General features: G+C 39.9%; 2 protein-coding genes and 1 long non-coding RNA gene across 6 annotated transcripts in view; 1 reads left to right on the forward strand and 2 right to left on the reverse strand.

Annotated features, from left to right (window-relative positions):
* Positions 1-816, reverse strand: part of LOC309796540 — a 30,371-nt gene extending 29,555 nt beyond the window's left edge. Inside the window, exon 1 of the long non-coding RNA XR_014292473.1 lies at positions 746-816. This is a non-coding gene — a long non-coding RNA (uncharacterized lncRNA). The remainder of the gene's footprint in view (positions 1-745) is intronic.
* Positions 817-6,680: 5,864 nt separating this feature from the next.
* Positions 6,681-23,327, forward strand: part of ZNF81 (zinc finger protein 81) — a 71,601-nt gene continuing 54,954 nt past the window's right edge. For 3 of the 4 annotated variants that reach the window (XM_082609533.1, XM_082609535.1, XM_082609536.1), the window contains exons 1-2: positions 6,681-6,739; positions 12,315-12,560. In XM_082609533.1, coding sequence (XP_082465659.1) covers positions 12,489-12,560 — 72 coding nt within the window. In that variant the 5' untranslated portion in view covers positions 6,681-6,739; positions 12,315-12,488. Of the gene's footprint in view, positions 6,740-11,543; positions 11,590-12,314; positions 12,561-23,327 lie in introns of those variants that run through there. The other variant, XM_082609534.1, reaches the window with a different exon arrangement.
* Positions 9,030-10,007, reverse strand: LOC309796560 (ribosomal biogenesis factor-like). The gene has a single exon (XM_082609798.1). The coding sequence runs from the start codon at positions 9,882-9,884 to the stop codon at positions 9,582-9,584; it is 303 nt and encodes a 100-aa protein (XP_082465924.1). The 5' UTR covers positions 9,885-10,007; the 3' UTR covers positions 9,030-9,581.

Below are 23,327 nucleotides of genomic sequence, written 5' to 3' on the forward strand. Positions count from 1 at the left end.
ACTTCCGTATACATAGATATATGTATTATACATTGTATATATCGATATAATATATACACAATGTATTATAAAATATATATATATATAACACTTTTGAGAGGCATTTGGCAATGTCTATTTAAAAAATACACACACTTGTACCTAATAATAAGGTTCAAATACAGCAAAAGCCGACACAAGCAAAGAGAAACGCACAAATCACCATTACACTGCCCTCTACAGAGCAGGTAGGTGAAAAAAAAAAAAATCAGAGACGGTATACCAGTTTTGAACAACACATTAACAATCGGAGAACACATATCCTTTGAAAGCAGTAGATGGCACAATTATGGGACTTGGCATAAGGCAAGTCTCCACAGGTTTCTAGGAACGTTCATGACACAAATCACATTATCTAACCTCTGAGAAATTAGGTTAGAAATCAATAACAAAAGGATTAACTGTTTATTGCAAAACAGAAACGCGCTTCAAAGTGACACGTGTGAAATGAAAAAAAATTCATAACTGAATTTTAAAATACTTGGAAATGAACAATAATGATAATACGATACAACAAATCTTGTGGGTCTTAGATGGAAATGTATAGCCTTAAGGCTTAAATTAGAAAAAGAAAGGCTGACTAACAATTAGCTGGGCATCCGATGTAAAAGATCCCATCACTGAATCCACAGTAGCCCCATCACCCACCCAGATTCCGCCCCCCACCATCACTCAGCTCAGAGTAGCCAACCCCCTTCAAAATCACCTCTGCGCGACGCTAACTCGTAAACAGCTGAGAACCGCTTCCCTTCCAAGTGCCGACCTCTAACACCCGGGTGTTTAGTGGAGGGGCGGGGGGTGTCTCATGCGCATGCTCAAAAGCACTTGCGAAGCTCCGTTCCCCAATCAACAGGGCACTTTCACGCAGAGTCCGTGAGAGTTCCCTTACCCTCTGCGGCTTTGCTGGGCTCGGAATATGGCCGTATCCAAGTGTTGCTGCTTCAGGGGGCCGCCATCATGTGTGTCCGTGCCGTACAGTGGAAGAAGCTGTTGCCTCCTGCCTCACGCAGCAGAACAGTGGGGCTGCCTTGGGAGGAGGTGAACTACCCTTCTTTGGGTAGACTTCCTGGTGCATGGGGGTCTTTGCATTTAGCCTCTGAGGGGCTCCTAGGGACATGGCACGGGTGAGAGGGGAGCCATTACTAATGAAAAGAGTAAGAATAAGAACCCAGAGTGAGTCTGGGAGATACCACTGGAGTTGAGGGGAGAAATATCAGGATGGTACCCTCCCCTGGCCGATACTATGGAGTGTTGTAGAAGGGAGAGTAGGAGCGATACTGTACCCCTCCCCCCCAAATACCACGAGGGGAGATAAGTCGGGGTGGGAGCGTCGGGGTAATCTCAATCAACCCTCACACTAGTCACTCCAACTGAAATAATTGGTATGAACAAAAATTAGTTTATTTTTTGGCCACACCTCCTGGCTGGTAGGATCTCAGTTCCCCAACCAGGGATTGAACCCGGGTCACCGCAGTGAAAGCCCAGAATCTTAACCAGCAGGCCACCAGGGACACCCCCCCACACACAATGAGTTTTAAATTGATATGGCTAATGGTTGTTTTCCCTGTCTAATGTAATGTGTCAATAAAAACATCTTCTAGGATTATTCATACTGCCTTGTAAAATAACATCTAAGTAATAATTATGCAAGTGCAGCCTTACAACAAATTTCCAATCCTGTCCCATAAGGAGTTTGCTGCCCCTTAGGGCCTCAAATATGGAAATTATGGAGAAACCATTGCCCCTATGGGAGATGTCGTGGGGGCAGAGGTGAGAAGAATCCACGATATCCCTTCAATGGATGAACTGCTACACATTCTTCAAAACCCATCTCACATGTCTCCTGTGGGAAGCCCTCTCTGACGGTGGTAGAGGCTCCATGCCAGCTGAAGGTCCTTCTGACGCGCAGGTCCTATCTGAAAGGACCTGGCCCTGAGCTCTGGTGTTCTCTATGTCTTTGTGCCCTCAGACCGGTCACGTCCTTTTTGGGCCCCAGTTCAACATTCTGGACAGTAGAGGGCTGGACTCTGTGATTACCCAATAATAGTGTGAAATTTTTCCATTAAAAAGCTGGGTGTAAAATAAATAAGCTATCATTGCCTTCTATCTACTGACACATGTAAATGGTTGTGGCTGTTTGTCCAGAGGTCCCTGCTCAGTAAATACTGTAAACTATTTTTTACCTACTAAAGGAAGGCATGCAAGACAAGACTGATCAGAAGACTGTGGATATTACTCCTTGCATCTACCGTAGGGCAAAGAGGTGCTCATCATTACATCCTTAGCTGCAGATATGAAAATATTCTGACCTTGCGTTCTTCCTCGTTTTCAACTACATGCCCATATAAATGTGAGGATTCGGGACTGGCCTGCTCCAGGATGCAGGGCAGTCAGTGGTAGAGTTTAAAAGGAGACTCTGATCTTCCTACTTAAAGTGCAGTCCTCCAGCATTTCCAATTCACATCACTGTGCCCTATCCACCCCTCTTTAGCAGTTATCACCTTTCAACAATGTTTACTGCCTCTCTTCCCCACTAGGATGTCAGGTCCAGGAAGCTAGGGACTTGGGGGCTGTTTTGTTTTACCAAACATCAAGTACCAAGAGCAGTGACTGGTGATCAATAAATATTTGGTGAATGAACAAATAGGGTCTTACATACTTAGAAGTTCTCCATCTCTAGTATTTTCTGCATTACTCTAGAAATCAATTTTATAATTAGTCATGTTATCCAGAGATGCCTGCAGAGTCTTTAGGAGGGAATAATTAATCTTTTAAGAAAATGAACCCAGTGCATGTGTTTTGCTGCTCTCTACATGTATGGTAAGATACTAAAAATAAGGCAGTGGATTACTCCACATATGTGAGAAGCAGAAATCACTGCAGTATCAGCACGAACAAAGAAATGAGCAAACAGTAAATGAATAAGATAATATTTCTGATAAAAAGGAAAGCTATGAAGAAAACAAAAGTATGGCGAGGAACGAGAGAGTTGTGGGGTAGATCGGGGAAGAAAAACATCTGAAGAAAGGACATTTGAGCAGGTGCACGAGTGGTGTGATGGAGTGAGCCCTGGGGCCAGAGCACTTTTGGTAGGGGCCACAGAAAGTATCAATGCCATGGAGCTTCTGCCTCCCTGCTCATCCCACAACTGGGTGGCATCTCTGGGCTGGGGCCAAAGATTTTCTTACCCCATTCAAGAAAGTGACATCACTTTTCTCCACGCAGACTTTCTCTTTTTACATTTAAATGTTTATCTAACAGTTTAATTTTCCCAGTTAACTTAAATATTAAGTTAGTCTCAATAATATGCACCTACCACCCAAAAGAAAAGGTATGGCCTTAATAACCTCCATCTATCCATGTGTTCCCCCAATTGATGGCCCTGCCTGCCCTCAGCTGAGGTAAACATCACCCTAAATCCCAAGTTCATCAATTTTTGATTTCCTTTTTATATAATTTTATCACAACGATACAAAATCCTAAATATAAAGTTCATGTTCTTTATATTAGTAGCTTTTAATTTGAGAAACATGTGTTATGTTTTATATACTATCTTGGGAATCACAGGGTTTGTTTTTTCCCTTAAATTCATCCTTATTGTTGGGTACTGTTCTAGTTCATTCATTTTGACTCCATCCATTTTTGTTTCCAGGTCTTGCTATTGTGAACAGGATGCCGTGCATATCCTAGGTTTCATGTGCAAGTGTTTCTCGTGGATATATTCCTAAGAGTGGACTGGATAGATTGTGAGGTATGTACATATTCGCTGTAGGAGGAAATGCTAACTATTTTCTAAAGTAGTTACACTGATCTATATTCCTTCAACAGGGCAAAAATATCCTGTAGCTGTACATCCCCTGCAACATTGTACTGTCAGACTTAAATTTTTGCAAATTGAATGGGTGTAAAACATCTCATCATGTCATTTGTATTTCCCTGATCGCTGATGACTTTGAACATCTCTTCATATGTTTTTTTTTGAGCCAGCAATAAAATGAAGGCTATATTATTAACCTTACATAACAAAAGTTCCAGTCCCCAACTCTAACTACTTGAATATTTTGGCTCCTTTTGGTCATTTTTTAATTCTTCAAAGGATAACAGCCATGAAGTTGGTACAATGCAGAAAAGAAAACTTTACATGTTGAAAGGAAAGTATAGCACTCTTATTTGCACTGCCTCAATCAATTATGCAACCTCAGGAACACAATAAATGCACACTGACTATTTATACATCATTAATATTCCAAAATCAACTACATTATCATAAATTTTCTTTACTTATCTCAGAATATAATCTCCAAAGACTGTAGTCTCCATGAAACAATTGTCCATCTGGAATTACTTTGTCCCCCTAAATGAGGCTAGTTACTTTTTTCCTATTAGGAAGCCATCCAAAGTTTGATTCCTTTCACAGTCATATCTCAAATGTCTATTTCTGAATTTCTTTTGTTGCAAGCTTACAGTTAGCATTTGACAAAACTTTTACCTTTTTTATACCCACAATAAGTTGACAAGACATTTTTTACCTTTTTTATACCCACAATAATTTGACAAAACATTTTTTACGTTTCATATGTTTATTGGCTCTTTTTTTCCTTCTCTGAAATAGTCTAATAGACTTAGTTTTTTAAAAACGTAACCATAGTGCTATTACGACATTCACGTGCACAATGATTCCTGGAGCTCTATTAGACATGTATGCATGCCAAACATGCTTCCACTTATTCCATTTCTTCTTTCACTTATTCATTCAACAAACACTCAGACCAGGGCTATAGGGGCAGAAAGAGAATCTAGGATAATCAGAGAGTCCAACCCCCTAAGAAAGTAAAAATTAGCTCAGGGTATAAAAGTCTGCTCTGCCACTCATAAGGCTGGGAGAACAGACACAGATAAAGTCAGATGCAAAATTAACAGAAAATATTATTTCTCCCAAGGATGTCCTGCAGCTGTAATGCCATAAATAACTCCTACTTTGAGTGACTACTGCTTTTTTACTCACTGAGAAACTGTTCTCTACAATCATAAGCTATCAGAAACTGCTGTTTGAAGTGGTATCAGTACAGATAAAACATCCCACTCTTGCTGAAGATTATAAGTCACTTAGACACCGCAGTTAAGATTTCCAACCCCAGTGCAGAGAGAAGGGGTATCTAGATACAAAATTCTGTATCTATCTTAACTTTATGGTTTCCAAGGAAACAGGATTCTGGGTTCGCTTCATAGTCCACATACAGCCCTGCTTTGCTTTGAGTTTACCAAAACACTGCTTCATTCACATTTCACCTGAACTTCACCATTCCTCAGAATTCCATAATAACTCTATTTTTTCCTTTGTTTAGTGAGCCACCCCATGGTTCCTCTGGCTTGTGGTCTCCCTCACTGACTGATAGATTTGTCTGACTACAGATTAATCCCAGATGGTTTTAGGCTAATTGGGATAGGACACTCTTACATTCCAGATTGTTAAACTGAGGCCCACAGGGGATGTGACTGGACTGAGAGCATCCAGCAAATTCACACCTGAGGCTCTCAAAACACCTTCCTCACTTGAGGATTCAGAAAGGCCTTCAGAGGGTTACAGAGCCTTCTACCTCTTTCAGGAGGATTCCCTGGAGGAGATATCTGAACTTGGTTTTGAAAGATAAGTAGGCATTCCCAGGTGAAGGGTAGCATGACTTCTGCCCCAGTAACATCTCCCAGAGGCCACAGGCGTCTCCAGAATTTCCATATTGGGGGTGATAAGGGGCAACAAACTGGTTGAAGGGCAGAATCAATCTTGCCTTAAAGCTACATTTGCAAAGTAAGGGCACTATTACTATATGGATTTTATTTTATGAGAAAATAAAAATAAATTTTCCTAAAGATACTTTTATTGACATATTGCATTAGATTAGGGGAAAAATCAAAAACCATTATTGGTAAGAACTTTTACTTTAGCTCGGGTAGCTGGCGTGGGAGATAACGTAGATTATGGGAGCATCCAAACCCCACAGCCAACCCCCACAAGCCCAGCAGAGGGTAATCTAACACTGACTCCTCCCCCTTTTCCCCAGGGCTATATCCTAGGAGGGCTTGCAGGTCCTTGATTTCTTCCCTTTCTCCCCTCGTGGTATGTTCCAGAAGAGGCCCACAAGCAGTCCTACTTCTCCTTCTCATCCTGTGGTATCTGCCAGGAGATAACAGCCACTGGCACCTCTGCGTCTTTCCAGAGGCCTCTCAGCTTCTCTGAACATTATTACACAGATCCCAGGATGCCCGCCCAGAGAAACGTCCCCACCCTCTCTCCCCACCACCCGTGAGACAGCGCTAGTGCTCAGCAATGTGAGTTTAGAGGCTTCCTCATCCTCTGTACGGAATGGACACTCCTCCAACATGGCGTACCCAATGAGGAAGCGCAACCTGGGCGCGGCCATGTTCCCCGCCTGACAACGCTGCCTAGGGGCACTGAAGGCAACCAAAACACCGACCCCGTACATCTCCATGTTGGCTCTGGCTGACTGCGGCTTCGAATGTGATTTTGCGCATGTGCAGAACCACGCCTCTTCGTGTGAAGCCCCAAACCCCGAGAAGGGGCGGTGCTAGGGGTGGTGACCGGAAGCTGCTGCGGTTTTCAGCCGCGGTTTAATAGTTGTTGTCAAGAGGATCCCAGTGCTCTTTGCCGGAGGGATGTGGAGGTGATGGGGACCCGGGGAGGGTGAGTGTTGGGGAATTCTGTGTGGTCAGTGATGGAATCGGTTGTCTGAATGTAGTTGGATGATTCGCTTGTTATTTTTCAGGCTTTCCTCTTTTCTCATATCAACGTTAAGGTCTTAAAGTTCACTGTGAGACCCACAAGGTTTGGTGCATTATGTTATAAGTGTTTTATAAGAGTTGATTATTATTTTTTTTGCCCAAGAATTATTTAGAAGTGCGCTTTCATTTTACAAAAGTTCATCTTTTTACTAGACTTCTAACCTTAGTTTTCTGTGGTTAGAAAAATGTCTACATGAAGCTCATTCCTTGAAATATGAGGGGAGTCATGGCCTAGTCCTTGGTGAATTGTTTTATAAATATTCCATGTATAATTCGAAAATAATATTTAATTGTTTAGTCGTCAACTGTGTTGTACAAAATTTGTACTTTTTTTGTCTGCTAGTTCTATTACAGAGAAAGGAGAGATTAAGTCTTCACTGTGATGATGATTTGTTCATTTCTCCTTCCTGCTGCCCATGATCCATTTTGAGTTAAGTTTTGTATAAAATGTGAGACTTAGATCAAGGTGCATTTATTTGGATGTCCAATTACTCAAGCACCATTTGTTAAAAAGACGGTAGTTCCTCCACGGACTCGTTCTGTACCTGTGTCAAAAATAAATTTGCCATACTTTTGTGTGGCTATTTCTAGGTTCTCTATTATGTTCCATTTATTTATGTGTCTATCTGTGTGTCTTTTATGATGAATGTGTGTTGAATTTTGTCAATACTGTATGAATTTATATGGTTTTTCTTCTTTGGCTTGTTAATATGGGGGAATGCCCTTATTGATTTTTGAATATTGAATCAGCCTTACATTCCTGGAATAAGCCTCACTTGGTTGTGGTGTATAATTCTTTTTTTATATTGCAGGAATTGATTGGTTAATGCTTTTTTTGAGGATTTTTGTGTCTAAGTTCGTGAGAGATGTTGGTCTGTAGTTTTCTTTTTTTGTACTTTCTTTTTCTGGTTTTAGTATTAGGGAAATACTGATCTCAATAAATGAGTTAGAAAGTGTTCTCTTCTATTTTCTGGAAGAGATTGTGTAGAATTATGTTATTTTTCTTTAAATGTTTGATAGAATTCTCCAGTGAAACCATCTGGGCCTGGAAATTTCCTTTTGGAAGCTTTTGATTATGGCTTCAATTTCTGTAGTAGTCAAATGACTATTTGGGTTATCTATTTAATACCTTTTCAGAGTATCTTCATATTTAATAGTGGGTAAGTTGTGGGAGTCTCTGTTTTGTGAGGAATTGGACTATTTCATCCAAGTTGTTGAATTTATGTGCATAAAGTGGTGTGTGGTATTCCCTTACTTTTCTTTTAACAGCTGCAGGATCTATAGTTGTATCTCCTGTTTCATTTCTGATATTGGTAATTTGTGTCTTATCTCTTTTTATCTTTGTCAGTCTTGCTAGAGGATTACCAATTTTATCGGTCTTTTCAAAGAACCAGCTTTTGTTTTCATTGATTTTTCTCTATTGTTTTTGTTTTCAATTTTATTGATTTCTGCTCTTATATCTATTACTTCTTTCTTTCTATTTGTTTTGGGTTTTCTTTGCTCTTCTTTTTCTAGTATCTTATGGTGGGAGCTTACCTTACTGATTTAATACCTTAATTCTTTTCTAATATAAACATTTAGCATTATAAATTTCCCTCTCAACACTGCTTTATCTGCATCCCGCAAATTTTGATATGTTGTATTTTGATTTTCATTCATTACTTTTTAATTTCCCTTGAGACTTCCTCTTTGATCCGTGGATTATATAGAAGTGTGTTGTTTAATTTCCAAATGTTTGGAGACTTTCCTGTTACCTTTCTGTTACTGATTTCTAGTTTGATGCTATTATAATCAGGGAACACATGCTGTATGATTTCAATTTATTAAGGTTTGTTTTATGACCCTGGAGAATGTAGCACAGGTGCTTGAAGAGAATGTGTATTCTGTTAGTGTTTGGCTGCAGTAGGATGGGTATGTTCAGTTAGGACACCCTTTTCTTGTTCCTTTGATTAAGGGGAGCAGGCTTTTCTTAGAGCTTTTTTTGTCTGTAGCTATTGATGGTTCTGAGTTATAAGCTTTTCTAGTGCCCTGTTTGTGGTATATGGGAGGGAAAATGAAACCCAGGGAACTCACCGCTGTGTTGTTCCTTAGGCCCCGAGGTCTGTGGACTGTCTGCCTTTCCTTTTTACCTTTCAGAGTCTTTCTATTTGTATTTGCTGTTATGTCATTTTTTCCCTGGTCTCTTCTACATTCATTATTCTCTTCTACCTGTATTTTCCTGTATTAACTTTGTTAATTTACATTTTGTTAGGGAAGCATCTGTTTCACATCAATATTAAAATATGTTGCTATACAGTTATGCATAATATACCGCAATAACTACTTTGAAACACTGCCTCATCTGGGAAAGATTCTCATTCTGTCTCTCTCTCCCTCTCCCTCCCTCCCTCCCTCTCTCTCTCTCTCTCTCTCTCTTTCTCTTTCTGTGTGTGTGTGTGTGTATGTTTTTAAACTTTTCTTTATCTCATTTGCTAGGGGATTATCTGTGACATCGGTCATTTTAAAGGACCAGCTCTTTGTTTTCTTTAAACTCCCATTGTTATATTTATTTGACTTATTTAAGGTTTTTATTAATTACTATTTTCCTTTTGGAGGGTTGCTTCGTTTTGTTTTTTTCTACTTCTGACGTTTTAGATTGAATACTTAGCTCTTCTTTGTTTTATTTATTTATTTATTTATTTATTTATTGTATAAAACATTTACTTTGTTGGTCTTTGGGGGCAGTTTGATACATCACCAGTGTATTACAGCTGAGCCATTAATCTTGTAGCTTCCTCACCATTAACTGGTTCATTTTTATGACACTGCTGAGGAATCAGCTGTTTCTGCAGAGGTTCAAGAGAAAGACCTTTTAAGAAATGTGCAGGTTCCTTTTGTATATCTACAGAAGCTGTTTCCACTCTATTAACTTTTTCATCATTCACAATGTTTATCTTCCTAAGATTAGTGGTAACTGGTTTTGCTGTATTTTTTAACCTTAAAGTTTTTTGGCTGGCTCTACGGAATATAATCCTGGACTTCTGCCCTCTTAGTTTGTTCTTGGCCATTGTCTTTGATATCCTCGTTCAGCTGCTCAAGCTCCAGGTGATACCATCTGCACCTGTTGTATTTATTTTTAATTAAAAATAAAGCCATTTAAATCTATAAATTTCACTCTGTATACAACTTTAGCGTGTTCCATGACTTCTGGTAAAAGTTGTTTAGCTTCTGTATTGATTTCCGACTTTGATCCTGGGTTATTTAGCAAAGTGTTTCTTTTTTTTTTTTTTTTTTTTTTTTGCGGTACACAGGCGTCTCACTGTTGTGGCCTCTCCCATTGCGGAGCACAGACTCTGGATGCACAGGCTCAGCGGCCATGGCTCACGGGCCCAGCCGCTCCGCGGCATGTGGGATCTTCCCGGACCAGGGCACGAACCCGTGTCCCCTGCATCGGCAGGCGGACTCTCACCCACTGCGCCACCAGGGAATCCCGTTTATTTTCTTTTAAAACAGATTTATTTATTTAGATATATAAAACAGACTTATTTATATATATTCAATACCTTAAAATTCACCCATTTAAAGTATACAATTCAGTGGATTTTAGTACATTCACAGAGTTGTTCAGTCATCAACACAATCTAATTTTAGAATATTTTCAACACCCCAGAAAGAAACCTTTCACACATTAGCAGATATTCACCATTCATGCCACCCCACACCCCCAGCCCTAGGCAACTTCTAATCAGTTTTCTGTCTCTATATATTTGCCTATTCTGGACATTTCATATAAATGGAATCATAAAATATGTGGTCTTTGTGACTGGGTTCTTTCATGTAAGATAATGATTTCAAGGTTCATTCATGTTATAGCATGTATTGGTACTTCTTTTTTATTGCCAAATAATATTCCATTGTACGGACACACCAAATTTTGTTTATCTGTTCATCAGTTGATGGACATTTAAGTGCTTTCTGCTTTTGGGCTACTATGAATAATACTGCTGTGAATATTTGTATACAGGTTTTGGAGTGGACATGGGTTTTCATTTCTCTTGGTAGATATCTAGGAGTGGAACTGCTGGGTCATGTGACAACTCTATGGGTAGCATTTTGAGGAACTAAGCCCAACTAAGCTGCAGCAGTCGGGCTCTATAGTTGTGTCGCACGGGCTTAGTTGCCCAGCGGCATGTGGGATCTTAGTTCCCCGACCAGGGATCAAACTGGCGTCCCCTGCATAGCAAGACAGATTCTTAACCACTGGACCACCAGGGAAGTCCCAGAACATTTTTGGTTTTGATTACATTTCCCTAAGGACTAATGACATTGAACATCTTATACTATAATCAGAGAATGTAGTCTGTCAATTCCCAACATTCAGACATCTACCAGATTTTTTGTGTGGCCAGGTTATTTGATATAATTTTGTAAAAGTTCCATGGGCTTAAGAAAAGAAAGCATATTCTCTTTCTTTGGCACAACATCATCTTTATGTGTTAAAATTTAATTTGTTCATACCTTTAATTTTACTCTACTCCTTATTTCTTTTACTCTGTTGTTTCCTCTTCATCTCATTTCTTACTTTTGTTGTCCTAATTAAGTTCCTCTTCATTTTATGTGATAGTTACCCTTTCCCAACAAGAATGACTAAATCTGCAGTGCCTGTATTAGTTGATCGTAATGAAATTGTACCTCAATTTAGACACAGAGACACCCTCCCCTCCCTAGTTCCCTCGACAGGAGAAACAGTTTTCACCTCTGGATGTTTTTGAGGTAATTAAAAATTTTAGTCCCAGGCTACTAGTATTTTCCTTATGGCATATCTCTTCTGATTTAAGAAACTTTACTTAACATTTTTATTCCAAATTATGGTCATGTTTTCAACATCTGTTAAATAGAACCATGTTTATTTTGAGCCTCCCACATAAAAGGTACCATGTGGTGTACCATTGAGAATGTGAACTTGGAAGCCAGGTAGACTGAGTTCGATTTAACATCACTAAACCTCTGTTTCTGTATGCATAAAATGAGATAATAATAACTACAGCAACACATAGATGATGTGATTGTTGTGCAAATTAAATGAGGTACCTCCTTCTGTATATTACATGATTCCTTGTAATAACAGTACTTGCTAATATGAATTAAATGTTTACCTGGGCCAGTCTGGTGCTGAGTGCCTTAAAAACATCATCTCATTTAATTTTCACAACCCCTTGAAATAAATAGTTTTGATTTGTTTGGGGAAAAAAATCTGAAGAAACATTTTCATATTCATATAGCTAAAGGTTGGCAGAGCTAGAAATGAATCTTTTATTAATTTTAGTCTAAATCTCATGGTCTTGCTCATATTCCATGTGATGAATAACTTGAATCGGTGTTGATGTGGCTTTGTCTACTCCACAGTATCCAGTGTCGTGAACTATACTTCGGTGCCCTCAGGAAGCACTTGTGGGGTGAATGTTGAATGCCTGACCAAGTGGACACTGTCTTTCCAGGTTTCTTGGAGTCTCTGTGGAGCCCCTGGGCCAGACCCCATAGTGAAGGCTGCAGGATCTTCCTTCGGGCCCCAGCAGCTCTGGTTGAGTCCACAGGCGCCCACCTGACCTCGGGTTCCTGGGAAGAGTGGAGTTGTCAGCAAGAGAGCCCAGGTGCTTAGGCCCAGGGGGAAGATGCCAGCCAACCGGTGCGCTCCTGGGCCATCCCTGGCCCTGACTACAGGGGGATGTGACAACTCCTGTGAGGTAAGGAAGAAGAAGAGGTGCCCAGGGACCGGAATTCATCCAGAATGAAAGATAATATCTCATTATTTTAATTTGTATGACTTTTTTTTAACCATGCAACATAATCAGGGGATTTTTATTGGATTTATTTCCCTTATGTGAATTTCCTTTTCCTGTCTATTGCTGATTTATTTATTTTAGCTTATGGATGTTTACAGTTTTTTTGAATATTAAGGTTAATAACCCTTTATCATTCTTATATATTTTTGTGAATATTTTTTGCCACTTTGTAATTTGAAATTAGTTTCTAGTTTTATTTATAAGTGGCAAAAGGTGCCAAGTAGTTTTCGAAGTCTTCTTAAAACAGTGGCTCTTCCCTGCTTTGTTTCTCCCAGATTCCAACTCCCTAGAAGCAAGCACTCTTAATCTTTTTAATGGATTTTTTTTTCGTTTTGGGCATTATCTATTGACTTTCCACTATGGAAGGTAGAGATTCAGCTTTTCCATGCACCTCCACTCATATATACATTTGCCTCTAGCTGTCACTGTTTTTATTAGATCTACTGTCAGGGTTTATTATTGTGACTGTTTATAGTTAAGTCATGTAGTATCCATGCTGTGATTACTATTTCTGCACAACTTTTTCTTTTGCCTGGAATTAACTATTTTTTTTCTGGTTTAGTCATTTCTTTGCTTTACTATATACATATCAATAATTCAACTCCAAATTCTTTCCAGTTGTTTAAATCTCCACTCTGTATATTCAAACATATTAGGTAATGATCATAGTGACAATAATTATAAACACTCATATAATGTTTACTATATGCCCAGCACTGTTACACACACACTACATATACTAACTCATCTTCCTAACAACCTGGAGAAGTAGGTACCATTGTTATTCCCATTTTATAGAAGGGGAAACTGGGGCATAAAGAAAAACTATCTGGCCCAAGTTAACACAGCTAGTAATGGAGGGGGGGCTATCTCAGCTCTGGGTATCAATGTCTTCTCTTTGAAGAAATCTCTCCTGGATCTTACTGCTTCACTGAAGGCTGGTTTGGTTGCTCTCTCAGCTTCACACACAGCTATGACCTTGGTGTGTTCTGTTCGCCATCCCTCAGAAAATCCTTTTTACCTCTGTCTTGTGTCAGATTCCCTTTCCTGGGAATTCTGTATCTTCCTTCCTGTTTCCTGGATCCTGTGTCTTCCTCTTTCTTGGTTTACCCCCTAATTTTTTGGGAGCACATCCTCCAGTATATCCTTGAGAATGGATGCATGACAGGTGAACTTTATGAAGCTTTGCATGTCTGAAAATGTCATGCAAAAATGTATTTATATAATATATATAATTGTATAAATAAACTTATAGAAGTAAAAAAAGTAATAAATACCATGGAAATATATTTATTTGACCCTGACACTAAATTTATCTTTTTGGCTGGGTATAGAATTCTAGGTTGGAAATCATTTTTGTGTAGAATTTTACAAGTCTGTTTCCAGTCTAGTCATTTTCTACCCATACACATGTTTTCTCTGCTTTTCAAAAAACTATTCTTGCTCAGTTGTTGATCCTCCATATTTTAAATTCTTTGTCCTACTGATTTCCATTTCTTTTTCTTTTGCTCACCTTTCTAGAAGTTTTTTTTTAAACTTCACCTCCCAGATTTTCTTCTGTGTCTCTCATTAATGCTGTTCTATATTGTTGGAGGATGGAGGCAATGAAAAGTGCCCACCAAACTGGGAAGGTATCTTGAAACTGAAAAATGAGGCAGGCAGCTCCATATAATCAATGGATCAGTTTATTGTTACAGGGTAACTTACTCACAGGGTGGGATCAGGGGGGCGATGATCCAGAAGTATTTTCAGCTGCATTCCACACAGCTGAGGGACGATTGGGACAATTTCATAGTTAACCTAGGGTATGGGGGTATGTGCTTGGAAACAGGAAGTGCATTCCTAAGTCAAGATTTATGAATGGGTAACTGGTCTTATGAGCACTGGGAATATATCAGTGAAGGTCTTCATTATTGTTTATAAATTTATTTTTATTTATTTTTGGCTGTGTTGGGTCTTTGTTGCTGCACGTGGGTTTTCTCTAGTTGCGGCGAGCGGGGCTACTCTTCGTTGTAGTGCATGGGCTTCTCTTGTTGTGGAGAATGGGCTCTAGGCATGCAGGCTTCAGTAGTTGTGGCACGCGGGCTCCATAGTTGTGGCTCACGGGCTCTAGAGCACAGGCTCAGTAGTTGTGGCACATGGGCTTAGTTGCTCTGTGGCATGTGGGATCTTCCTGGACCAGGACTTGAACCCCTGTCCCCTGCATTAGCAGGCGGATTCCCAACCACTGTGCCACCAGGGAAGCCCTTCATTATTGTTTAAAGACTACTAGAGCATAGAGGCCACCAGACCTAACGATCGTGAAACAATATCTATTAACTACAAAGCCCTTGATGACAGAGAAGAGGCTTACTACACAGTACAGCTCTAGGCAGGGTCACTGGAAGGACAGGAGGAACTGCAGAGGCCCAAGATGGCATCTGTTAAGATGACAACCATACATAAGTTTTTATTTTAAATAGCTCTGTTTCTTTTCAGGATATTCCCTTATAATAGCATACTATTTTTGTTTTATGGATGTAGCATCTTATCACTCTAAGGATATTAGTAATAGTTTTTTAATCTAATTTTTTAAAGATAATAGACACATGGCTCAAAAATAAAAAATTTAAAAATATATAAAAATTTTAAATACACAAAGCTATATAGTTTAAATTCTCTTACCCATCTTTCTCCTATCTGTTCATCTCTCTTTAATACATATAACCAAGTTAGTTAGTTTTCTTGGCATGAGTTTCTTTATGCAGATAAAAGCAGCTGAGAACATACTCTTATTTTCTCCTTTTAAGTTCACAAAAGGTGTCCCACAAAACAAATTTTTTATCAATTTTTAGTAACTTTATAAGTCTTTTGGTGAGATAGAATATGAATTGTAAACAATGCTGCCATGAGCATTTTTGTTCATGTCTTGTGATGTACATGTGTCCACCCCTCTCTTGACTATATGCATAGGGGTGGAGTTAGTGGGTCGTAGATTCAGCCTATCTTTTAAAAATGTTTTTATTGTGAAGTATAACATATATCCAGAAAAGTGTGCAAAACAGATGTGTACAGCTCAGTGATTTTTCACTATGTAGGTCTAGAAAATGCCCATAGTCAGCATTCCAGAATCCCCCTACTCCCAAAGATAACTACTCTCCTGACTTTTATGATAATTACTTCCATTGAGAAGAAAATCACAAGATACAGAGTGGAAGAAGAAACAGACAACATAGGACTTATATCTAGGATGTATAAAGAACAACAAAACAATAAGAAAAAGCAGACTACCCGGTAGTCAGAGGCCTTATTTGAATAGGTGTATAACAAAGGAAGAAATCCAAATGGCTAATAACACCTGAGATGGTACTCAATCTCTTTAGTCATCAGGGAAATGCAAAAGTTAAACCACAATGTAATACCACTACACTCCCACTAGAATGGCTAAAATGAAGAAGCCTAACAATGACAAGTGTTAGCAAGAATAGGGGTTCATATCAGTAGTTCATATACTCATTTCAGCACATATAGCTGCTGCTATGTTAGCTCATATCAACAATTCATATGCTGCTGGTGGGAGTGTAAATTGGCACAATCTCTTTGGAAAACATTTTAGCCTTCTTTATCAAAGCATACATAGACCATATGAGGAAACACTTCTCCTAGGAAAATACCCAAGAGAAATCCTTGGCTAATGTGCCGGGACACACATTTAAATGCTCCCTGTAGCATTACTTGTAACAGCAAGAAACTGGAAATAACTTAAATGTTCATCAATAGTAGAATGGATACAGAAATTGAACATAATATTGAGTGAAAGAAGCCAGACACAAAATAATTTGTATTGTTTTAATTTATGTAAATTAAAGCAGAACAAAACCATATTGTACAGGGATGTATGGTTAGGTGGTGAAACTCAAAAGCAAGTGCTTACTATCAGAGGCAGGATAGTGGTTTCCACGATTGATGGGGAGGCTGGGTGGAAGGAGGGAAAGAGGCATGAGGAAGGCTTCTGGGCAAAGAGGTGGCAATGTTCTGTTTCCAGACCAGAGTGGGAATTACGTAGGTATTTGCCTTGAATAATTAGTTAAGCCAAATATTTATGTTTCATGTATTTTTTGAATGAGTATTATATTTTGTAAAAATCTTTTGAAAAGGAAAAGAATATCTACCCTCCGATTTTGACTGCAGTCTCCCATAAACCCTTTCCAAAGACAGCTACAAAAACATACATACATACACACACAAACACACATACACACTCTGCTATAGCCATTTTTAAACTTCCAACACTTTTCTCATTTAACAATAAATCTTGGTGATCATTAAATGTCAGTAGATGTAATGAGTTGCCTCTTTCTTTTTAAAGGCTGAATCTTATTCAATTATATGGATATATCACAATATAACCAGCCCTCCGTTAATAGACATTTAAGATTCTTCCAGTCTTTTGCTATTACAGATAATGCTGCAATGAAAATGCTTATTTCATCCTTATACATATTTCAGTTAACACAAGAGGGAATATGTTTAAAGAGAAATTTCTGCAAATGGAATTCTCAGGACAAACGATATATATGCATTTTTATTTTTGATTGATATAGCAAAATGACCTTCTTTGTGGGTTGTATCAGTTGTATAAGAATGCCTGTTTTCACCATACCCAAGACAGAAGAGTGTCTTGTCATATTTTTCTTTTTGGCCCATATAATAAGTTAAAACATGGTATCTTAGTACAGATCTAATTTGCATTTCTCATGTTATGACTAAGGTCGAATATATGTAATTGTGTTTAAAGATCCATTTATATTATTTTTCATGAGCTGATTTTAAATTTCCTTTGCCCATTTTTCTATTAGGTTTTTGCTATTTACGTATTAAGGACAGTAGCTCTTTGTCTTTTATATGGGTCCCAAATATTTTCCCTCAACTTCTCAGTTGTCTTTTAAAGGAAAATATTGACTTTTTCTCCATGCATTTCACATAATTGTGCTTATCAATCTTTTATGTCCTCCAAGCTTTGTGTCATAAGTAGAAGGCCTTCCCCATTGCTCAGCTATATTTAAAAAAAAATTCCTGCCTTTTCTTTTTAGTATTGGTACTTCCATGTTTTTAGTTTTGCTTTTACTTCTGTGACTATCTGGATTTTTGGTTGTTGTTGTAAAGCCTTAGCTACGGATCAATCTTCATTTTCTTCAAGATGCCTACACATTTGTCCCAATACCAGTTATTGAATAACCTATATTTTCCCCACTAATATGCAGCACTACATTAGGATATATATATATATATATATATATATATATATATATATATATATATTATATTCTAATACATAACTCTGGGTATATTTATGTACCTTATTCTCTTCTGTTGATCTAATAGTTGTAGTCTTTATGATTCTAATTCCTCTGTATTTATAGTTTATTCTAATACATAGGAGGACTAAGTCTCTGATTACTCTTCTTTTTCAGAAATTTACTGTTTTCTTGACTGTTTTATTTTCCGTACACAATTTATAATCAGCTTACCAAATTTAAAAATAATCCTCTTGTTGTTGTCAGTGAGTTTGCATTAAACTTGTATTTTAAGATACGACCATTCGTCTCTTTATGATAATTCAGATTTACTACTAAAGTACAGAGTATGTCTGTATTTTTTTCAAGTAATCTTTGCATTTTCCATTAGTGTGATAAAGTTTTCTTCAAATGTATTTTTGACATTAGTGCTTGTTTCTGTTATCTAAATGAAAAAATACAATGCAAATGTATATGAATGTATATCATTACAAAATGGAACTAAAATGACAGTTATACACACAGATAGTTGGAAAGTGAGTGAAAGGAAAAACAAAGAATCCTATGGTTCTCTTATTCTTGTTCAGGAGAACGATATAGATGTTGATGGACCTTGTTAGAGAAACAAGCGTATACTTATGGTTCCCTTTTCTCCACATCCTCTCCAGTATTTATTGTTTGTGATCTTTTTAATGATGGCCATTCTGACTGGTGTGAGGTGATACCTCATTGTAGTTTTTATTTGCATTCCTCTAATAATTAGCGATGTTGAGCATCTTTTCATGTGCCTATTGGCCATCTGTATGTCTTCTTTGGAGAAATGTCCGTTTAGGTCTTCTGCCCATTTTTTTGATTGGGTTTTTTTGTTGTTGTTATTGAGTCGTATGAGCTGTTTGTATATTTTAGAAATTAAGCCCTTGTCGGTCACATCATTTGTAAATATTTAAGGGAGACAGATTTCTAATCTCAATCATTCATGAGACAGAATGGGGAGTTGGAGGGTCTGTGTCTGGCCTTGTCTGCAGATACAGGCAAAAGGAGAAAGGTCTGCATTTGTTCTTGTCACAGGTAAACAAGGGAGTCGTTGCAAGTCGTATGGGGGTCATGGGAAAGAGTGGACAGCCAAACTTATCTAAGTCATGTGGGAAGAATGGTTGTTTGTGGTAGGTCATTTCTCAAAAAGGAATACAAATAGGTAGGAGGGATTTCTTAACTGTCACTGTTTTCAGGGCTCAGGTGAAGTTTGACATTGTCAGGGGTTCTCAGTTCTGTTTGAAAACTTGCATCTAGTCCTAGATGTCCATGCCCCCGGCCACATGGCATTCTTCTGCCCCACAGAATGGCTGAGTGATGACCAAGGGAAGTGGTTCAGGGAGACACTTGGAGGTGTTGGCAGGTGTTTTGCGTGTGAGAAGCTGGGACCCTACCTGCTGTTTCTGACAGACTTCTTAGCAAGATTAAGGGGAATGGTGATAGCATCCTGGTCGCAGGTATTGGAAGACCTGACAGTTAAATTTAAGGCTCTTGCAACAGTTTGGGAGAGATGTGCCAGGGCATTTTCCTTTGTGAGGAAGGCTCCAGGGGGTGGTTCTGAAAGGCAAAGATCATTAATGCCTGTCCCTTTCCTGTACCTCCTGAGGTCTGAGGTGTTTCCTCTTCAGGTTCTGTGTTGTTCCTCATCCTCTACTGACACAAAATCATTATGGCCCATTCTAGTACCTATAAATTCACCTCCTCCTGCCCAATTATCTTCTACTAGTTCCCAGACCTTTCATCTGAATGGGTCAGGTACAAGAAAGACAAGGGCATTTTTATAAACTCACAGAGATCTGTTATGTTGTGCACTTTGGCCCATATGGATCACTGTAGGGAGACATAGTAAGCAATGTACTGAACCAAGTAGTAATTAGCCTTGTGATCTAGGACAGTGTCCATCCAACCAGAGAATCCAGGTAGCTGAACCAGAATTAAATTTCAGTCTCTCAGGCTCCCTCCTGCCACGGAGAGGATTACCAGCCAGGCTGGTCTGGGGTCGCTAGGTGAAAGAAAGATTATACCCAGAAATGTTCAACGGAGGATCCCAGATTGTCAAAATATGTCCATATAACCCCTGATCACTAATTACCCAGGGAGCAGCTGAAAGGAACTGATTACCTTCTGGGGAGAGCCATATTCATTGACCCAACTGCTTTACTAGGGCGTATGGACCAGAAGGAGGCAAGGGTGATAGAGTCTGAAATCCTTTTGAGTCCATTTCTGAGGAGGCCATTCCAACACTCGACAATACCAGATGCTGGTGGATGGTGGGGAGTGTGGAAGTCCATCAGATACCTTGACTATCAGCCTATCATTACATGGCTTTTGCAGTAAAAGGTGTACCATTTTCAGGTTGCAGATAAATAGTACAGGATGCCAAAAACCTGACACAGATTAATTCTAAGGGCCACAGCGGTGTGGCTGGAGTCAGCTGAGCAGACTGAAACAGCAACACTTCAACTTGAAAAGATGTCAACAATGGTGCAACAGTGGTGACATCCCTGAGAGCAGGCTCTTGAGGTGTGATGCAGTATGCCAGGAGCAGGCGGGCCCACAATTCACGCAGTGTGTCCTTCCTCATCCCAGTGGGTCATCTTTTAGAAGGAGTCACGTTTTGGCCGGCAATGGTAGCTTCTGCAGCAGAAAGATATAGTCTTGCAATTTGCGCCCAGTCTGTGATGATGGTTGTGTTGCCATGTCCGTGTGATGATGGATGCAGAAAAGCAATAGCAGTAATAAAGGCCCTGAAGGCTCCATCAGCAGTGTGATTCCAGTCAGTGTCATCAGAGACTCTACCCTTACCATGGGCACCTACGTGGGTGACCCAGACCATTCAATTAGCAGCCTTGTTTTGTTTCCGTGGCCCACGATACCAAAGAAGGCTGCCCAGTCTCCCAGCCTGTAGTCTTCCAAGTGGGAGACTGAACAGCTGGACATTGGCAATAGCTTAAGAGTCAATAGATATCAAAGGGAATATTGGCCAGAGTTACAAGCATAGGCTTGAGTTCTGCCTGCTGAGGGGAGTGCTCACATCCATTCTCAGTTCTACTAAGGTTGAACAGCCACAGAGCCCGGTAGAAACCATTATATTCCAGCTTAGACCAGTCATTAGTGGATCAGGTCTAGGCATTTGAGGGATCTTCTATGAATCGAGTGCCCCATGAAACCCAGCAGCCTTGCTCCACGGTTGGCAGAGTGGGAAACAGATTTTCCCCCGAAGGGAAAATCTGTCCCATTTTCATGTGAAGCCAGGCCAGCTGTGCTCTTGAATATACTCTTTCCTTTTGACAAATGAGGCTCTTTTGGGGCCTTCCCACCTTGTTAGTCATCGAGTCTGAATTGACCTACCCCCAAAGGGGAGTATCAAGCTGGAGGATTTGCAAGGCCTCCATGAGTTAGGTGTTCAGTTTCGACAAGGGCCCAGTAGTAAGCTAATAGCAGCTTTTCATAAGGGGTATAGCTAGTAGCTGTGTAAGGAAGACAACAAAGCCTGTACCCTAGGGGTCTTTTCCAAACGGAGGCTGCCCCCCATTGCTAGCGGCCCCAGTAAGCAACATCATCAGTTACACAGACTGGTAGCTCAACAGGGTCATTTAGGCTTTGGGGACCCTGAAGGCAGAGAGCAGAGAATGTGCCACAGCGTGCCAGACAGCATCCTACACTGACCGTTGGTTTGGGCCCCACTCAAAAGATATTGTTTGTGGTTTAGCCAATATAAAGGATCAAACAGAATGTCCAGGAGAGGCACATATTGTCTCCCATTCCCAAAGAGCCCGATGTGATGTTGGGCTTCCTTTTTGGCATAGGGTTCAAAGAGGTAGAAGTTTTTCTTTGATTGCAAGAGGGATAGAGCATCGTCCATCCACCCAGAGGTCCCAGACACTTTAGTCGAATTTTGTCAGGGTTTATCAGCGACCTCTGATGGCAAAGGCGTAATAATACTATGGGTGAAGCCATTGAAATTAAGGCTTCCGACTGGCTAACCAAGAAGACTTCATCTATATAGTGAAAAGTTTGGACAGCAGAGGGTAGAGGCAGTCTCGCCAAAGCCTGACCCACTCACTGGTGCAAAACGCCAAGGTACTCTCATTACTTCTGGGAGAGCACTGCCAACGTATAAGGAAGGCCTTGCCATGTGAATGCAGATTGGTCATGGTCCTTGGTGTCAAGAACTGTGTAGGGGCTGAGATTTTACCCTACTTGTAAGCTAAGAAGTTGGCTTGCCACCGTTTCAAGTATGTTGACAGAGGCCATGAGACTCCTGAGTCAGTGATGGGAGACTTTATTTGTCACAGAAAAATCAGTAGCCAGAGTCAGCGTGGTTGCATGTTAGAGGAAAAAAAAATTAAATCTCTTAGCAACCCAGGAAATCTCTACAAATATAAAATAGAAAGAAAATTGTTTTGTTATTGAATAAGCATCAAAGCAGACCACAGTGCTCATCACAAGCAATTAGCTAAGGAGATTGCAAAGACAGAAGGAAATCTCACCCTTTTCTGGGACAGAGCAGATAGAATCCATGACCTGCTTGTTTTCAAGATAAATGATAACTTATCAAGTCCTCATGCAAGAGGACTTGACAGGACAATTCGGTCTACATTCTTTCATAGTTCATCCTAAGTTCACCTGGTAATGGGAGTGGCCATCTGTGCTAGTTAATTGCCTTTATCTAAAGGCAAAATTAAACTTCTCCTGTCTCTATGACAAGCAGGTAGTTCCAGCTTAGAGCCAGGTGCCTAGGCTAAGCTCCCAGGGTGACAGGGAGATAGGGTACTATCTTCCTTGTTGTCTACATGTCAATGAGGTGTCTCCCAGACCCTTAAGAAAAACATTCCTTGGGCTTCCCTGGTGGCACAGTGGTTGAGAGTCTGCCGATGCAGGGGACACGGGACTGTGCCCTGGTCTGGGAAGATCCCACATGCCGCAGAGCGGCTAGGCCCGTGAGCGATGGCCGCCGAGCCTGCGCGTCTGGAGCCTGTGCTCCGCAACGGGAGAGGCCATGGTGGTGAGAGGCCCGCGTACCGCAAAAAAAAGAAAGAAAGAAAGAAAGAAATTCAGAGCCTCTCTGTTGGAACGATATATTGCTTTATCGTGGAAGCCACCACCTACAAAGAAATATAATTGTTCAGGATGGGGCTGGGGGAACAGTGCCAAGGACATAGTAGCCACTCAGTAGTATTTGTTGGGTCATATGGCATATACCCTGAGAAAACCGTAATTCAAAAAGAGTCATTTACCACAATGTCCACTGCAGCTCTATTTACAATCGCCAGGACATGGAAGCAACCTAAGTGTCCATCAACAGATGAATGGATAAAGAAGATGTGGCACATATATACAATGGAATATTACTCAG

This window comes from Mesoplodon mirus (assembly GCF_964341445.2).
Source record: "Mesoplodon mirus genome assembly, chromosome: X".
In the NCBI taxonomy this organism is placed as follows: Eukaryota; Metazoa; Chordata; class Mammalia; order Artiodactyla; family Ziphiidae; genus Mesoplodon; species Mesoplodon mirus.